General features: G+C 34.7%; 1 protein-coding gene and 1 pseudogene across 2 annotated transcripts; one reads left to right on the forward strand and one right to left on the reverse strand.

Moving 5' to 3' along the window:
* Positions 1-409: 409 nt before the first annotated feature.
* On the forward strand, positions 410-4,634 carry LOC143598951 (putative LRR receptor-like serine/threonine-protein kinase At1g14390; annotated as a pseudogene). Its single transcript, XR_013147216.1, has 7 exons — positions 410-1,619; positions 2,617-2,750; positions 2,834-3,077; positions 3,164-3,357; positions 3,977-4,032; positions 4,137-4,247; positions 4,302-4,634. The product of XR_013147216.1 is annotated as a putative LRR receptor-like serine/threonine-protein kinase At1g14390 (transcript).
* A 399-nt stretch (positions 4,635-5,033) lies between these two features.
* On the reverse strand, positions 5,034-8,169 carry LOC143598948 (B3 domain-containing protein REM6-like). The gene is made up of 5 exons (XM_077077031.1): positions 8,058-8,169; positions 7,232-7,308; positions 6,796-7,122; positions 5,689-6,246; positions 5,034-5,436 (listed from the first exon to the last, which is right to left on the reverse strand). Exons 1-5 carry the CDS (start codon positions 8,167-8,169, stop codon positions 5,140-5,142), a joined length of 1,371 nt encoding a protein of 456 aa, XP_076933146.1. The 3' UTR covers positions 5,034-5,139.
* Positions 8,170-15,295: the final 7,126 nt, after the last annotated feature.

Below are 15,295 nucleotides of genomic sequence, written 5' to 3' on the forward strand. Positions count from 1 at the left end.
CATATTTTCATATAAAACTTTTATCCAATAACATATCAAAATACAGATAGACATAGAAACAAGCCATGTTGGCTTTTAGCCTTTTTGAATCTCTAACACTTCACATTCTTCTCAAAAGCTTTGCTTTTCAATCATTTTCCACTTCTTTGCAACCCAAAATTTCATGCAAAAACTTTTAATCTTTGCCCAAAAAAAAGAAAACACTTTTTAGCTGTAACCCAATAAACCCATCTCCATAAACATTAAATTCATCACTCTTACACATATTCACTTACATTAACTCCTCATTCATTACAAAAATCCCAACATCACCAAACCATCCAAAACAAGATCAAGATTCATAAACCATGGATGCAAAGTTTTAACTTTCACCTTTCAAGATTTGCTCAAACCAAAAATGGTGCATAAAATGCATAAAAATCCAATCTTTATACCTTTATTCATCATCTTTCTTCTTCCTAGTTCACTCTCACAACTAAACTCAGCAGACTCAAGAATCTTGTTACAAGCCCAACAAAAACTTGAGTACCCACAAGTCCTTAAAGATTGGGGAAACTGGACCAACTTCTGTTATCTTCCATCAAATCCAAATCTTGTGATAGTTTGTTCAGGTAACCACATAATTGAGTTAACCATCATAGGACACAACTCAAACAACTCAAGTTCAAGCTCAAAGCTTTCTTCATCTTTTTCCATTGATTCTCTCTTCACTATCCTCACAACACTCTCAACTTTAGAAAAATTGACACTTGTGTCCCTAGGGTTATGGGGTACACTCCCACCAAAAGTTGATAGGTTTAAGTCACTCCAAATCTTAAACTTGAGTTTCAATTTCATTAATGGTGAGATCCCATCTTCCATTTCATTAATCAAGAACTTAACTTTACTTGACTTATCACACAACTTGTTTAACGGGAGTGTTCCAGATCTTAAAGGGTTACAAAATCTTGAAAATCTTGATCTTGGTAGTAATCTTTTAGGACCAAAATACCCTTCTTTGAGTTACAATCTTGTGTCCATTACACTATCCAACAATTCAATAAGATCCCAGATCCCAAATGATATTATTAAGTTTACTCACCTCCAAAGTCTTGATCTTTCCTCAAATAAACTTGTGGGTCCCATCCCACCTCTTGTTTTTTCACTAAACTCAATAAAATCTTTAAATCTTGGAAACAATAAGTTTAGTGGTGCAATGCCTACAAACTTAACATGCACATCAAGATTAATATTTGTTGATGTTTCCAACAATCTTTTGATTGGAAAGTTGCCATCTTGCATTGGTGTAAGCTCTGGGAATAGGACAGTGATTAGTATGTGGAACTGTTTGACCAACTCAGGGTCAAAGTATCAACACCCTTATAGGTTTTGTCAAAAGGATGCCATTGCAGTGATGCCCAGAAAGAAAAATGGTGAAAGCAAGAAAGAAGAGGAAACTGTGAAGCTTGGGCTTGTGCTTGGGATCATTGGGGGTATTGTGGGAATTGCAGGGTTAGTTGGGTTGTTAATTTTGGGTGTTTATAGGAGAAGATTGGAGAAAAGGGTAAAAGAGTACAGATCTGATAGCTTTGCTTTGGATAAAAATGTTGGTGGTAATGCTTCTAGTATACCCAAAGATGGTAAATCTTTTTCTTACTTTCTTTTTTTTTTGTAATGCATAATTATTTTTAGTACGGCTGGGCAAGGGTCGGTTTGGGTTTAAACTGAATCAAAATCGAAGTTTTGATTTTTCGGTTTTAGAACACCGTTCGGTTTGGTTTTCCGGTCTTTCATATCGGTTTGGTTTGGTTGCGGGTTGGTTTTTGATTTTATATTTGGGCTTGAAATGTTTAGGTCTGAAAAAATTAGTAAAAGTTAATGAATTTGGGCCTGAAATAAATTGATTCAAAGTAATGAATTTAGACCTAAAGTTTTGGCTAATTTTTTTTGTTAACCGTTTGGCCCAAAATAATGAATTTTTGTCATAAACTCAATTATAAATATTCAAACAAGTTTGGTGCGGTTATGTTTTAGAGTGAGGCACATTCAAAACCGAATCGAAATATTCTAGATAACCGAACCGGTAGTTACTAGTTTGGGGTAGTTATTTCTGTTAGGTTTTTCTGATTCATTTAATCGGTTTTTGCTCACCCTTAATTTTTAGCCAGATAATTAGAGTTAGAAAGAGAGTCGCGTAACCAGTTACATAAACGTCTTATGTATCATACTTACAAAATATACAAATAATTTAGCATTTTTTAATCTATCTCAACTCAAACAACATGTTACCCAATAAGACTTTTGCTCAGAATTGGTTGCTTTTATAGTAACTTTAAACAGGTATGTGTACTAATCATTGAACATGGAAAGTTTCCATTATTTGAAACTTTTTCTTTTTAGCTACTTCCCATTATTTTATGAGTATTAATATTGCCTTTTGAAAGTGATTATCTAATTATTGTGTGTGTTTTTTTTGTTTTTTTTTTTTGGATATTTAGAATAACTAATTTTCAACCCATCTAACTTTGATTATTTCATACAACCTAATTAAGTCATGTGACTCATGTTACATATATTACATATAAGTGATATAACTAAAATCGACTCATTTTATAAACAAAACATGATGTTCTACAGGACGTAGACCACAAACGATGAGAACAGCCGCTCTAGGCCTACCACCATACACCGTATTCACACTCGAAGAAATCCAGGACGCAACAAACAACTTTGAACCGATGAATTTGGTGGGAGAAGGATCTCAAGCACAAGTAAGCAACTCTAGTCTTGTGTTCTTCAAAATCATTTTAATCCATTTTTATTTGTTAATTTATTTATTTTTTTCGGTTTGTAGCTTTATAAAGGGTGGTTAAGGGATGGTTCGACCGTGCTAATCAAATGTTTAAAGTTAAAACAAAAACACTCAGCACAAACTTTGCAACAACATATGGAAGTCGTCTCTAAACTAAGACATCGGCATCTAGTGAGTGTTCTTGGTCATTGCATTGTCTCGTACGTGGACCATCCCAACTCGGGTAGCACTGTTTTTGTGGTTCTTGAAAATGTTTCAAACGGGTCGTTGAGAGATCATCTTACAGGTACAATATATAGCTAATTATGGTTTCTAAATGTGTTGTTTAGAGCTCGTTTTAATTTTTTTTTATAAAAATATGTTTTTTTATAGATTGGAGAAAGAAAGAAATATTGAAATGGCCACATAGAATGGGAATCACAATGGGAATTGCTAGAGGGATTCAGTTCTTGCACACAGGAACTCAACATGGGATTTATGGGAATGATTTGAAGATTGGAAGTGTGTTGTTGGATGATAATCTTACCGCGAAAATAAGTAGTTACAACATTTCATTACCATCAAAGGTAACTCTTTATTTTAGTGTAAGTAGCTTTTAGGCAGTGTTGTAAAAATCTCAACTATGCTTCGATTAATCCCTAATTAATCGCTAGTTCCCATTTTTGCTGATTAATTTTGGGTTAATAGTCAAATCCGGCCATAATCAGGATTAGTCAGACTTAATCGGCTTTTTGTGATGTGGTTGTGGCCAAAATCGGCGGCAAGATTGCAACAGAAATTAACGGTTTCCGGCGAGATTCTAGCAAAAATCAGCGGTTTTCAACGAGATTCCAGACTTCCAGTCAATTTCCAGTCAAAATGTGTTTGTATATGTATAAAACTGAAAATTACATATAAAAATGTGTGCATGTATATATAAAACTGAAGATTATACATTAAAGTCCGATCCAATTAATCCCGACTAATCGCTAGTCCCCACCCCATCGCCCGACTATCAACCAACAATTTTTACAACACTTCTTTTTGGGCTAGAAGCTTGGAAATAAGATACATAAGAGGGGCAACCCTACAATATTCATAATATTTATTTTGTTCAAATGTTTTTTTTTTCATTATTTCTAGATTTGGTTCATTTTTGTTTAGTTGATTATTTCTTGTTTATGTTAATTATTCTTCTGTTAGCAGACCGGTTCTGAGAGTCCTTTAAACGGACACGATACAGCTTCCCAAACTACTCAAAGGTATGTCATTTGCTTAGCATGTTGTTTGACCATTACCTGACCCGTCCATTTTGCAAGATCCGTCAAATATTCGAATCCATGTAAACTAATATCTCACTTTACAGGGCTACAAATCTTGAAAAAGACGACATATATCAATTCGGTGTCATCATCTTGCAACTCATTACAGGAAAACCAGTCGACTCAAAGGATGAGATAACCGAACTCAAGACGAGGTAAACACTTATCCAACATATCTTAATCACTCTATGTTAAAACATAACTCAAAGCAATTCTTTTTTTTTTGGGAATTTTCAGCTAGAAATTGGTTTGACCGAGTCACCAACGAGACTCAAAGAGGTGACGGATTCATCAATCAGAGGAACATTTGCTTACGAGTCAATGAAAACTGCGGCTCAAATAGCAATTAACTGTCTTAATGAAGACACGATGTGCGCGCGCCATCGATTGAAGATGTTCTATGGAATATGCAATATTCTGTTCAAGTTCAAGAAGGTTGGAATAGTAGTGGCAACCTTAGTACAAAACTGTAAAGATTTTCACTTTCTTGGTGGGAAAAAAAACATGATGATTTAATGTAGTTTTGGTACATTGTTTAGGTGTTGGGCTTGAAATAAAAATTATTCTTACTTTCAAAAGTAATACCTCAATATTCTTATTTACTTTTTAATCAAAATTTTTGTTTCTTTTGTGCTACATATTAATTATAATGTATGCGTGTTAAATTGCTGATGGTCTGGTTTTAACGGTTTCTAGGACAACGTTGTGAGCAAAACCGCGTAATCCACTCATGTTTCATACAACTTTATCTTCGCATATCCAATGGCGTCGTCTATATGCTCTTCGTTTCGAGCGGGTGGACCATACCGACAAAAACTTCATAATCATAATTTCAAATTACATTAACACATTCAAACACTATCTTTAACAATTTGATATTGTTTCAAAAGAGAAAAATACATAGCATCACCTTTTGGTTGAAGTGGATGTCAAATAGTCGCTTAGGTGGCATTTTGCTAAGGCGGGATGTCAACATATATAGTCGCTTAAGCGCATTTTGCTGAGGTGGACGTCAACATATTCGCATCACCACTATGTTCATGACCTTCACCACCTTTTCACAACCTTATTCACCAAAACTTCGACCGTTTTTGTCTTGGTGACTTTTGCTAGTAATAGCTTACCTTCACTTCTAATGAACTTGAATACACATTTATCTCCTATTGATAACTTATTTTCTCGCCAGAACTTACTCCATCCAGATGCCAAGAGGTACCTTCTTGTTGATCTATACGAATGATCCAACCTCAAAGCCAAAACCCATTCTCTTCCATCAACATTCTTCAGTGTCATGGTTCCTTCACCGTCTATTCCAGCCAACCTTGCAAACTCCTTCGGAAACCGCTAAAGGTACCAAAATGCATATATGTTAAGTTAGTAAAATCCAATGTAACCAAGTTTCACCCTTTTCAACTTAAAAATGAATCAAAGTTTTCACCTTTATGCATAATCACACAAAAATGTGGTTAATTTATGATTGAGCTTTGCAATTCAAAAAGGGGTACCGATGTTACCCGTTTTCCTTCTATTTCGATGTAATCACAACTTTTTAAAGTAAAAAATAAAACATTTAAGATGAATTTTCGTAAATCTTACCAACCGATTTTTGTAGCTTTTAGTGAGAAGCTGCCTAAAGAAAGGATCATCATCACCATCATCATTCCCTTTATTCTTTTCATCGTCGTCGTCGTCGTCACCATGGTTAACATAATCATAAACAACATAATCATGATTAGCATAACCATAATCAACATAATCATAATCAGGATCATCATCTTCTTTCTCTTCTTCATCACCATCGTTTTCATCATCCTCATCAATGCTACCGCCATCATGCTCAACTTTGGGTAACAAAGTTTTTTCACAATAATGCGGTCCATAGGTTGGCATTTTAAAGGTGGATTTTGTCTTGGTGACTTCTGCTAGTAATAGCTTACCTTCGCTTCTAATAAACTTGAATACACATTCATCTCCTATCGATAACTTATTTTCTCGCCAGAATCTACCCCACCCAGTAGACAAACAATACCTTTTCGTCTTATACGATGCATCCAATCTCAAACCCGTAACCCATTCTTTTCCATCAACATTCTTCACCGTCATGGTTCCTTCTCCATTTATTCCGGCTAATGCTGCAAACTCCTCTGGAAACCGCTAATAGTACAAATGTTAAGTTAGTAAAATCAATTAAGTGTAACTTAGTTTCACACTTTTCAACTTAAAAATGAATAAAAATTTTCACCTTTATGTATAAATACTAGGCTTGTAAACGAACCATACGAACACAAACGAAGTATGTTCATGTTCGTTCATTAAGAAAATAAACAGTATAAATGAACAGTTCACAAAGGCAAACGAACAAACATAAGTGAACATAAATGAACAAATATAACTAAGCTAAAACAGTAAAACCAATTAAAAGTAAATGTGAAACCAGAATGTGTTGACATAAAAAGTTATTGAAGCTAAACTAAATGATAATGTGCCTAAAATGTAGACGAATATATTTACAAACATAAACGAATAAACTAAAACAAGCGTAAACTAACGAAGATAAACGAACGAACATGGCATGTGTTCATGTTCATGTTCGTTAATTTATTAAATAAACGAACTTCTTGCTGAACAGTTCACTGAACGTTCGGATCCTTTACAGGCCTAATAAAAACACAAAAATTCGATAAACTTGAAATGAAATCTTACCAACCGACTTCGGTATCCATTAGTGAGAATTGGCATAAACATAGGATCATCGTGTTCATTTTTTGGTGGCAAAGTAATTTCGCACCCGTTCGGGCTATAGATTTTCATTTCAAAGGCGGTTCGATGAACCAGCTGAAAGAAAAGAAGATCCCCAAAGCCCAACTGGCTCTCTTTAACCACAAGGTTCCATCCATTGGTGAAACAATAACTATCACCAATGTATTTGATATTTAACCGCCACGAATACCGTCCGTTATCCGATCGGATTATTGGAGCATGTGGGACTTTGTTCTTCAAATGCTTGCTCACAAACTCATGTGGCAATGACTGTAAAAATTTTATGATTTTGTTAAAAAAAAAAATAATAAAAGGACACCATGTATCATAATAAAATATAGTAAATTAGGTCTGTAAATGATTCGAACGAAGAACATACCAGGTGACGGGCGGACGGGTCGAGCAAGATCTTGTAGAAAGAAGAATTCATTGCATGAGTACTGAAAGTTTGTGTAACTGAAAAATAAATGTTGTGAAGTAACAAATAATGTTTATTCAAGGTGACAAAGTAACAGTCATATGTAGTCAATACTTTCCGGTTTAGTATCACAAGTGTTTTGTCATTATGTTATGAAAGTGACAATTAATGTTTTGTTTGTAGTTTTGATTTTGATTATTTATGACTATATTATGTCTTAAGAGGGGTGGGGGCGCCGCGGGTACCTGGTTTGTGAGTTGGTACCCATATAGTGATCATCGACGCCAGTGTTTTAAGGTTGATTTCGGGTACTCAAAACGGGTACTACTACCCGATGAGAGAGATGTTTTATTTATTTAATTGTCTTTTAGTTATTAATTTTTTTTTAGTTTGTCATTTAGTTACTAATTTTTTTTATTTTGTTTCTTTATGAAAATATTGAACTTTAATGAAAGTTTTATTATTATTTTTTTGTAAAGTGAATTTTTGTTTTTATTTATTTTATTTATGATATCCTTTTTTTTATTTGTCTATTTTTGCTTTTTTAAAATTAAAATTAAAATAAAAATAAAATAAAAGGATTGAGGGTACTTGAGAGGAGTTACGTGTTGTTTAAGTGGTTTTGAGGTAGTAGATAGTGTAAATGACATGACAATGTGAGATTGATGAATATTGAGGTACTTGAGAGTAGCACCCCTCCCTCCCTTAGGGGAGGGTATCGTGTCGTTACCACCACTAAACCGCAACCTTCCCGATGGAGGCTCATGATTGCGGAAACCTTAGCTACCTTGTCCCACACGCCTAACGGAGGCTGTGCTTCGCCCCATGTCATCCGACGTGGCTTTGCTCCACGCCGGTCTTCCCGAACGACAACAAAGCCAAGATGGTGCAACGCTCATGAGCTACTCGAGCTTGTTTCAATAAAAAGCTCTGAACAAGCCAAGCTTTTTCAAGCTCAAGCCTTGTACGTGAAACTTGTATCAGCTCGTTGATCCTTAAAGAGCTTTGGGTAATTTTATGTTTTACCTCTTTCGAACTTCTATGTATTAATTTTACACTACACATTCGAACTCGAGCCGAACCTTGGCTCGCTTAAGGTAGACGAGCTCAAGCCAAGCTTAGGCTTGTCTAAGGTTTTTCTCAAAATACATAAAAATAAATAAAAACATATATAATGTAATTAATAAATAATAAACGAGCTAAGCCGAAACTTAAGAAAACCACTTACAATCCAAGCTCGAGCTATAGAAAAAGAGGTCAAAACAAGCGGATCTTAAGCTCAAGCTCTGATAATTCTAAACGAGCCGAGCTCAAGCCTATTCAGCCTCTTACTCGACTTGTTTACAGCACATGTGAAATGACATGTCTAGAAGTGATTCTCATAGGCCTTAGCTCCACCTAGACAAGAAGTCATACACGAATAGCCATTAACTATTATTCTCCTTGGTTCCCCCTAGACAAAAAGTCATACACTAACAGCCATTGTATACAACATAATCTGTACGAATAATTCTTTCTTTTTCAAGGGTGTTAGTTTCCATGTTTCGATGGTTACCAAGAGAGATTTATTTTCAGGTTTAACTGGTTGCGGTGACGTACTCAAAGACATTTTAAAAAGAAGGTTATAGATTCACGTACTACTTAAGACAAAAAAAAATAGTGGGGTTCAACAAGGGTTTCTCAACTATAGCGATTTTCTTATGAGGGTGGTCTCCGAGTTATGCTCGAGAACTGAAGATGATCGGATGGGCTAGTGGTTCATCAATGATCCAAATTGGCCGTTGATAAGAAAAATGTTGAATTGTCACATTCTTTTTATCAGACGGGGTCAGGTCATCAAACTTTTTTTTTTTACCGAATTAAGTCGGGACATTGAAATATTTTAGATTTTTGTAATGTATATCTAAAATTTGTATTTGGTTCGTAAATTTATAGTGTTTTTATTTGGGTCATAACTTCATTTTGTTCACTTTCTTCAGATTGCTTAAACACTTAAACCTAACACAAATAAGCTAATATTTGTGTCACTTTTGGAGGATTATCGTAATAAAGGATTTAAGCTAAGCCTTACGAGATTATTAATTCAAATCCCGAGCATGAGTTTTCGTCACACCGTGTGCTACGCCAGAGAATTATGCTCTTGTGGCGGCACAACATCTGTCAAGTGGCAGCCGGCAGTATGGTTTCCCGGGGGAACGCCCAAGGCAAACTCTAAAGTCAGCGTGGACCCAGTTAATCTGTCCAGAGTGGGACAACGAAACTCTCCAAATCTAAAGAGTGCGATAGCCTAGATTAAAAAAGTAGTCTTTTTAAATAAACTAAATAATAAAACATGTTTCCAACGTAACCACAACTAGTTAGTTACTCACATACATAATTATAAACGATATATATGCGACATAAGTTATACATTCAAGTTAGCCTCGTTAATATGGTTCATAAAAACATAACACCAACCTTATTCACCGGAGCATCGCAGGACATCATCTGGCATTTGTTCTTGGTGATTTTTGCTAGTAACAACTTACTTTCACTTCTAATAAACCGGAATACACACTCATCTCCTGTCGATAAGTCATTCTCTCGCTAGAAACAAGGCCATCCTGGGGACAATAAGTACCTTCTTGAACTTCTGAACGACTTATCCAACTTCAAACCCGTAACCCCCTTTCCCGCCAAGATTCTTCACCGTCATGGTTCCTTCATCATCTATTCCAACCAACTCCGCAAATCCCCTTGGAAACCGCTAATATTACCAACATACATAGATGTTAAATTAGTAAAATCAAGATTAAAAACACATTCTATACCTTTTTATATAAAATTTGATTAAAAACACAAATTTTTTTCTAAATTATATGTACTTTCCATATCGCATCTTTTATCTCTATCTTTATCATACTCACAAAATCTTATTTTATAGTTTTCCTCACTATATACACTCACGATAATTGTTTTTTAAACACACAACAAATTATATAGAGTTGAATATAAGCCTCTGAATATTATAGAAAATATAGAAGTGTTCATTAGGTTTTATATTTCTTTTCTCAATTACCGAGAATTAATAATGTTTTGTTTTATCTATCATTTCCTTTATATTCTTTATATTATATAAAAGTACGAATATAGAGACTACAACACCTTACCAAAAGCCTTGCGTGGGTCAGTGATAATCGTCGTAAAGCAAGGATCTTCATTCTTTGCATAATTTTTGTCATCTTTGTCGCCGCCGTCACCGCCGCCAATTTTTTGGTACAAGATTTTTTCTCACACCCATTTGGACTATATATTGATAATTTAAATGTCAATTCATCAACTGGACTAAACAAAAGAAAATCCCCAAAACCCAACTGGCTATCTTTAACCACATTATCCCAACCGTGGCTAAAACAGTAACCGCCGTCGCTAATTCGTTTGATCTTTAGTTTCCAAGAATACCCTCCGTTTGCAGATTGGATTATTATCGGTCAACTTGTGATTTTGTTATTTAAATGCATGTGGGTAAAATCAGGAGGCAATGACTGAAAAAAAAAAATAATAATAATAAAACAAAATTTGTTAATAAAAAAAGAGAAATTGAGAGTTTGTGAAGAAGATGAGTACCAAGTTACATGAAGATGGGTCTAGCAGAATCTTGAAGAATGAAGAAGGCATTTGAATTTTGAAGAATGTTTTGTGAAAGATTTTTATTCGGAGAAGTAAATATATAAAATATATTGTGTGGTATATTTATGAAAAATAAATATGGTAAGTTAATATATAATGTTTATCTATAGGTAACAAATTAAAATATACTGTGTGATATATTTATGAAAAATAAATATGGTAAGTTAATATATAATGTTTATCTATAGGTACCAAATTAAGAGTGGTATGATCAATGAATCCCGGTTTTGTAGGTGAGATGATCATAAAAATAAGTTAATAACAAATATCCGAATTTAGGGATTTAGCTTATGATTTTTTAAAGTTGTAGCTTCTTATTTTCCTAGTAATATTTTGTTGATTGTAACATTATATCATGGTATATATATTCATAACCTTTGACTTCACATACGTGTCATATCACGCACTTTACATAAATTTACTTCATCTTTAACCTCAGTTAACTCTCTCAATTTAATTTAAAAGTAATTCTTAAATTATTGTATATGAGTATCGAGGATTTAAAGCTCGTTAACATTTTAACTCATCTTGTTTTTAACACCCTTAACCCATGAAAGGTAGTGGTGTCCTACATATTTACATTTGCCAAATCAGCTTTAACACACCGGTGTTTGAGCATTCTCAATCAATCTCCTAAATTTCTGTGATGACATTTTGTAAATTATATAGTGAGGTTGTGAGTGGTTATGAGTAGAGAATGGAGAAATATAGTGATTTTTTTGTAAAATTTAAGGGTAGTTTGTTTGCCAGTATTTATTTTTTTAATATTTATTAAAATTATTTATTATTATTTTTTTGTTGAACACCAACTAAGTAACGCCGAGTATTCCGTATGCGGCCCCCATTGGCTAAAGGTAGCCCAAGCCGGCCACGAGTCCGGACGGACGGAGCCCCTAGCGGTCCATCTATTGAGGGATTCCCCGAATAAAACCCGACCTCCACGCCCGCCAAACGGCACGATTGCGAGGAGCCGGTAAAACCGGGTGAGATCAGGACTCGAACCCTGGCAAGTCAAGGTCATCCCTCATATCTTCCATATAAATTGGTGATAGTGAGGTTTGAACCCCCTACCTCTCACTAGTAAAATAAATACTCTACCATTGAGCCATAATAGATGCGATGGAAACTATAATATTATTAAACATGGTAAAAAAGTGTAATAACATCTTGCCAAAATATATGGTGATGTTTCTTTTTTAAGAGAGAAAATGGTGCTTTTGAAGCTTATGTGGAATATTTTTCTCATTGGTTTGACCGCCAACAATAATAGCCAATGGCGTGTATATGTTAGACATCTTTGCTAAGAATATGTGTTAATGCATAGTTAAAACTAAAACTAGGTGTATCAAGGTATTTTGTGTCATATAGCGTCTAGTCAGCTTTTAAGCATTTTGTAAAAAGTGGGTGTAGTGAAAAAATGTCTTAAAAATGCCTCTCTTCTCTCCCTTTCTCTTCCTCTCTCTCACAAAACCCTCAAAATTCGAGTCAACCTCATGTTATGTACAAACGTTGAGCTCCAAAATGCGACCCATAATACCCGGGGGGTGTTCCCATGCATTATGGGCTCAAAGCGCCACATAACTTTGCCACTACGAATGGTCTTATAGGATAAATAGAGATTGCTGGTTAAAGCACCACGTCAATCTCATATAGGCATGACGTCTTACTAACCAATCATATAACTTGCGCGTTATAGAGTAACTAAAAATTACAAAGAAGGGGAAAATTTAGTGGTGCATTGAGGGTGGACACCACCTGATTTAGCCCTTTTTAGCGCTAATAAAATAACGAATAATGGGAAACACAACGCACAGTCTAGTTTGGCATATAGAGAATTGCCTCATTAAAATCAAATCCTTAAGAGCGTTATTCATTTTCTCTGTGATTAATGTGACAGATTTGATTTTCTTTGTTATCATCTTGAATTATTCATTTGCCTTAATACGCTTCCGTAAAATGGATGACCGTAGTATAAGTCCAATCTTGGATAAAGTTGAATATGTAAAACAAAGATGAAGTAGATGAACCAAAAGAATATATATATTGTAGTTTTTTTCTTTTTTCTTTTTTTTTAGAGGGTGAATAAAACAGAAGATATAAGATCAAAGGTGGAGTTCACCGGAAGAAAAATGATGGTTTTGGCGGTGATAGAATTACAGGTTTTTCAAAACCTAACTGATATAGATGGAAAATAGTTGGGCTTGAAGAAATAATCATGTTTAATGGTGATTTAGGTAGAGTTTTTTTTTATCCCAAAGAGAAGAATATGACTTGAAAATGGATTGTAGGTGGCGGACTGGCGATCACCACAGTATTGACATTTACCAAAGAAGCGGTGGATGGTGGTGAAACAGTATTGACATTTACCGAAGAAGCGGTGGATGGTGGTGAAACAGTATTGACATTTACCGAAGAAGCGGTGGATGGTGGTGAAACAGTATTGACATTTACCGAAGAAGGGTCGGGATGTTGAAGTGGGAATGAAGAAGGTATTGTTTATAGTAGACATATTTAGGATTGTTGGCCAAAAAATCTCATGCTAATATTTACCTTGTGTTACCTTTATTTTTTTCTTAAAACTTTTTCATATTTACATGTTAAATCTAAATACCCATTGAAAACAAGAACAAAAACAAGCAACCTAATTGCATAAACATGATCATAGTTACAAAAGACTATAGTTCAAAGGATTTAACAACATCCGCCCAGTGGTCTCTTTCTCACCTCTACCCTCTCACCCTTTTCACACCCTTCCTCTCCGAAAATTCGTCAGACGGGTGCGGCTGCCTCACCGGGCGTTTGTTCTTGGTGAGTTTTGCTAGCAGCAACTTACCTTCACTTCTAATAAACCTGAATACACACTCATCTCCTTCTGATAACTTGTTTGCTCGTCGAAAACGAGGCCAACCGGCCGACAAAAGGTACCTTTTCATAATTCTAAACGATTTATCCAACTTTAAACTCGTAACCCATTCTTTCCCATCAAGAGTCTTCACCGTCATGCTTCCTTCCGAATCTATCCCCGCCAACTCTGAAAATTCTGCTGGTAATCGCTAATATTACCAAAATGCAAAAATGTTATCAACAAACATCCACATAGAATCTCATATACAAGAATATATTTATTACCTGGTATATCGATAAATTAATATAGACCATCTAGAACCTAAACGACTGTAAAACTAGCTTTAACTATAAAAAGTTAAATAAATCAATCAAAAATAATAATTATACATATAAAAATATAAAAGAAAAAATATTTGCTCAAAAATAATAAGAAAAAAAAACTTTACTAAACTAATAACTCTACTAAAATAGAGGGGTAGAAACGTAAATCGCTTATAGAAGAATTAACTATTAAAGTTCAGGGCCGTATGACTACTCTGTTAAAGTTCACATATTAAAACGTTAATCGATTTTATAAAAAGGTAAGAACGAAAATCGTGTAACCATTGTTTTAAAACTTCATGATTAAAAACATAGTAACTCGTTAAAATAAACAAGAAGAAATTATCTAAGTTCAGGGGCCGTATGATAATGATTAGGGGTGCTCACGGTCCGGTTTTGACAGTTTTAGGTCAAACTGTGAGCCAAACCATTAGTAATGGTTTTACTAATGGTTTTTTTATCATCAAAAACCAAAACTGAACCGTTAAAAGTTAAAACTGAACCAAACCAAACCATTAGCAGCGGTCTAGCTCCGGTTTAGTTTCACAATTTTGGCTTATTGGATTCGAATACAATTGCAGTCATCCAAATTGTTTATATTTCTTTCTGGTCTGGGTTACCAAAATAATTTGTAACCAAAAAATTAGCTAAAATATTATGTGGTTTATAAAAAGTTAGGGGCTTTAACTGAATTTGTTTTATTTTATTCTTTTTTAGTTTGTATACACCTAAAATAACTATATAATTATATAAAATATTATGTCCAGTCCACTCCGGACATCTTCAACCGGTTTCGAGTGTAAACCGTAAACCAAACCGTTAAAAATTTTCTAAACTGACCGACCAAAAAAAGATTCAAAAAAACGACTTTGAAACCAAACAGATAATTGGCTTCACGTTTTAAACCGAACCATGACAACCTTAAGACCATGTGTAGTGGTAAAGCCCCACCTTGGGCGTTTTGCAACCTGTAGGCCGTAGCATCCCAGTCTGCAATGAGGCATTTTATATAAAGTGGTGCAGTGGTATAAAACCCAATAACCCCCTTTTAATTTTTTTAATATAAATGTGAAGGCAAAGAAAACCTTGATTGGCCAAAGTTCTCCCACACCCGACGTTTTGTAGGAAACGCTCCAGACGCCCTGGGAGCAGCGTACCCGGGCATTTTGGGAGGTTTTCCAACCACCA

Source organism: Bidens hawaiensis, unplaced genomic scaffold, assembly GCF_021521415.1.
Source record: "Bidens hawaiensis isolate Kalapana, Puna unplaced genomic scaffold, B.hawaiensis_p1.1 tig00051305_1, whole genome shotgun sequence".
Classification (NCBI taxonomy): Eukaryota; Viridiplantae; Streptophyta; class Magnoliopsida; order Asterales; family Asteraceae; genus Bidens; species Bidens hawaiensis.

Coding starts and splice junctions, on each gene's coding strand:
- LOC143598948 (XM_077077031.1), bottom strand. CDS start 8,169: ATGAGCGTTGCACCATCTTGGCTTTGTTGTCGTTCGGGAAGACCGGCG. Junction 7,309..8,057: donor CGTTAGGCGTGTGGGACAAG/GTAGCTAAGGTT, acceptor TTTATTTTTCAG/TTACACAAACTTTCAGTACT. Junction 6,247..6,795: donor ATGGATACCGAAGTCGGTTG/GTAAGATTTCAT, acceptor TTGTACTATTAG/CGGTTTCCAGAGGAGTTTGC.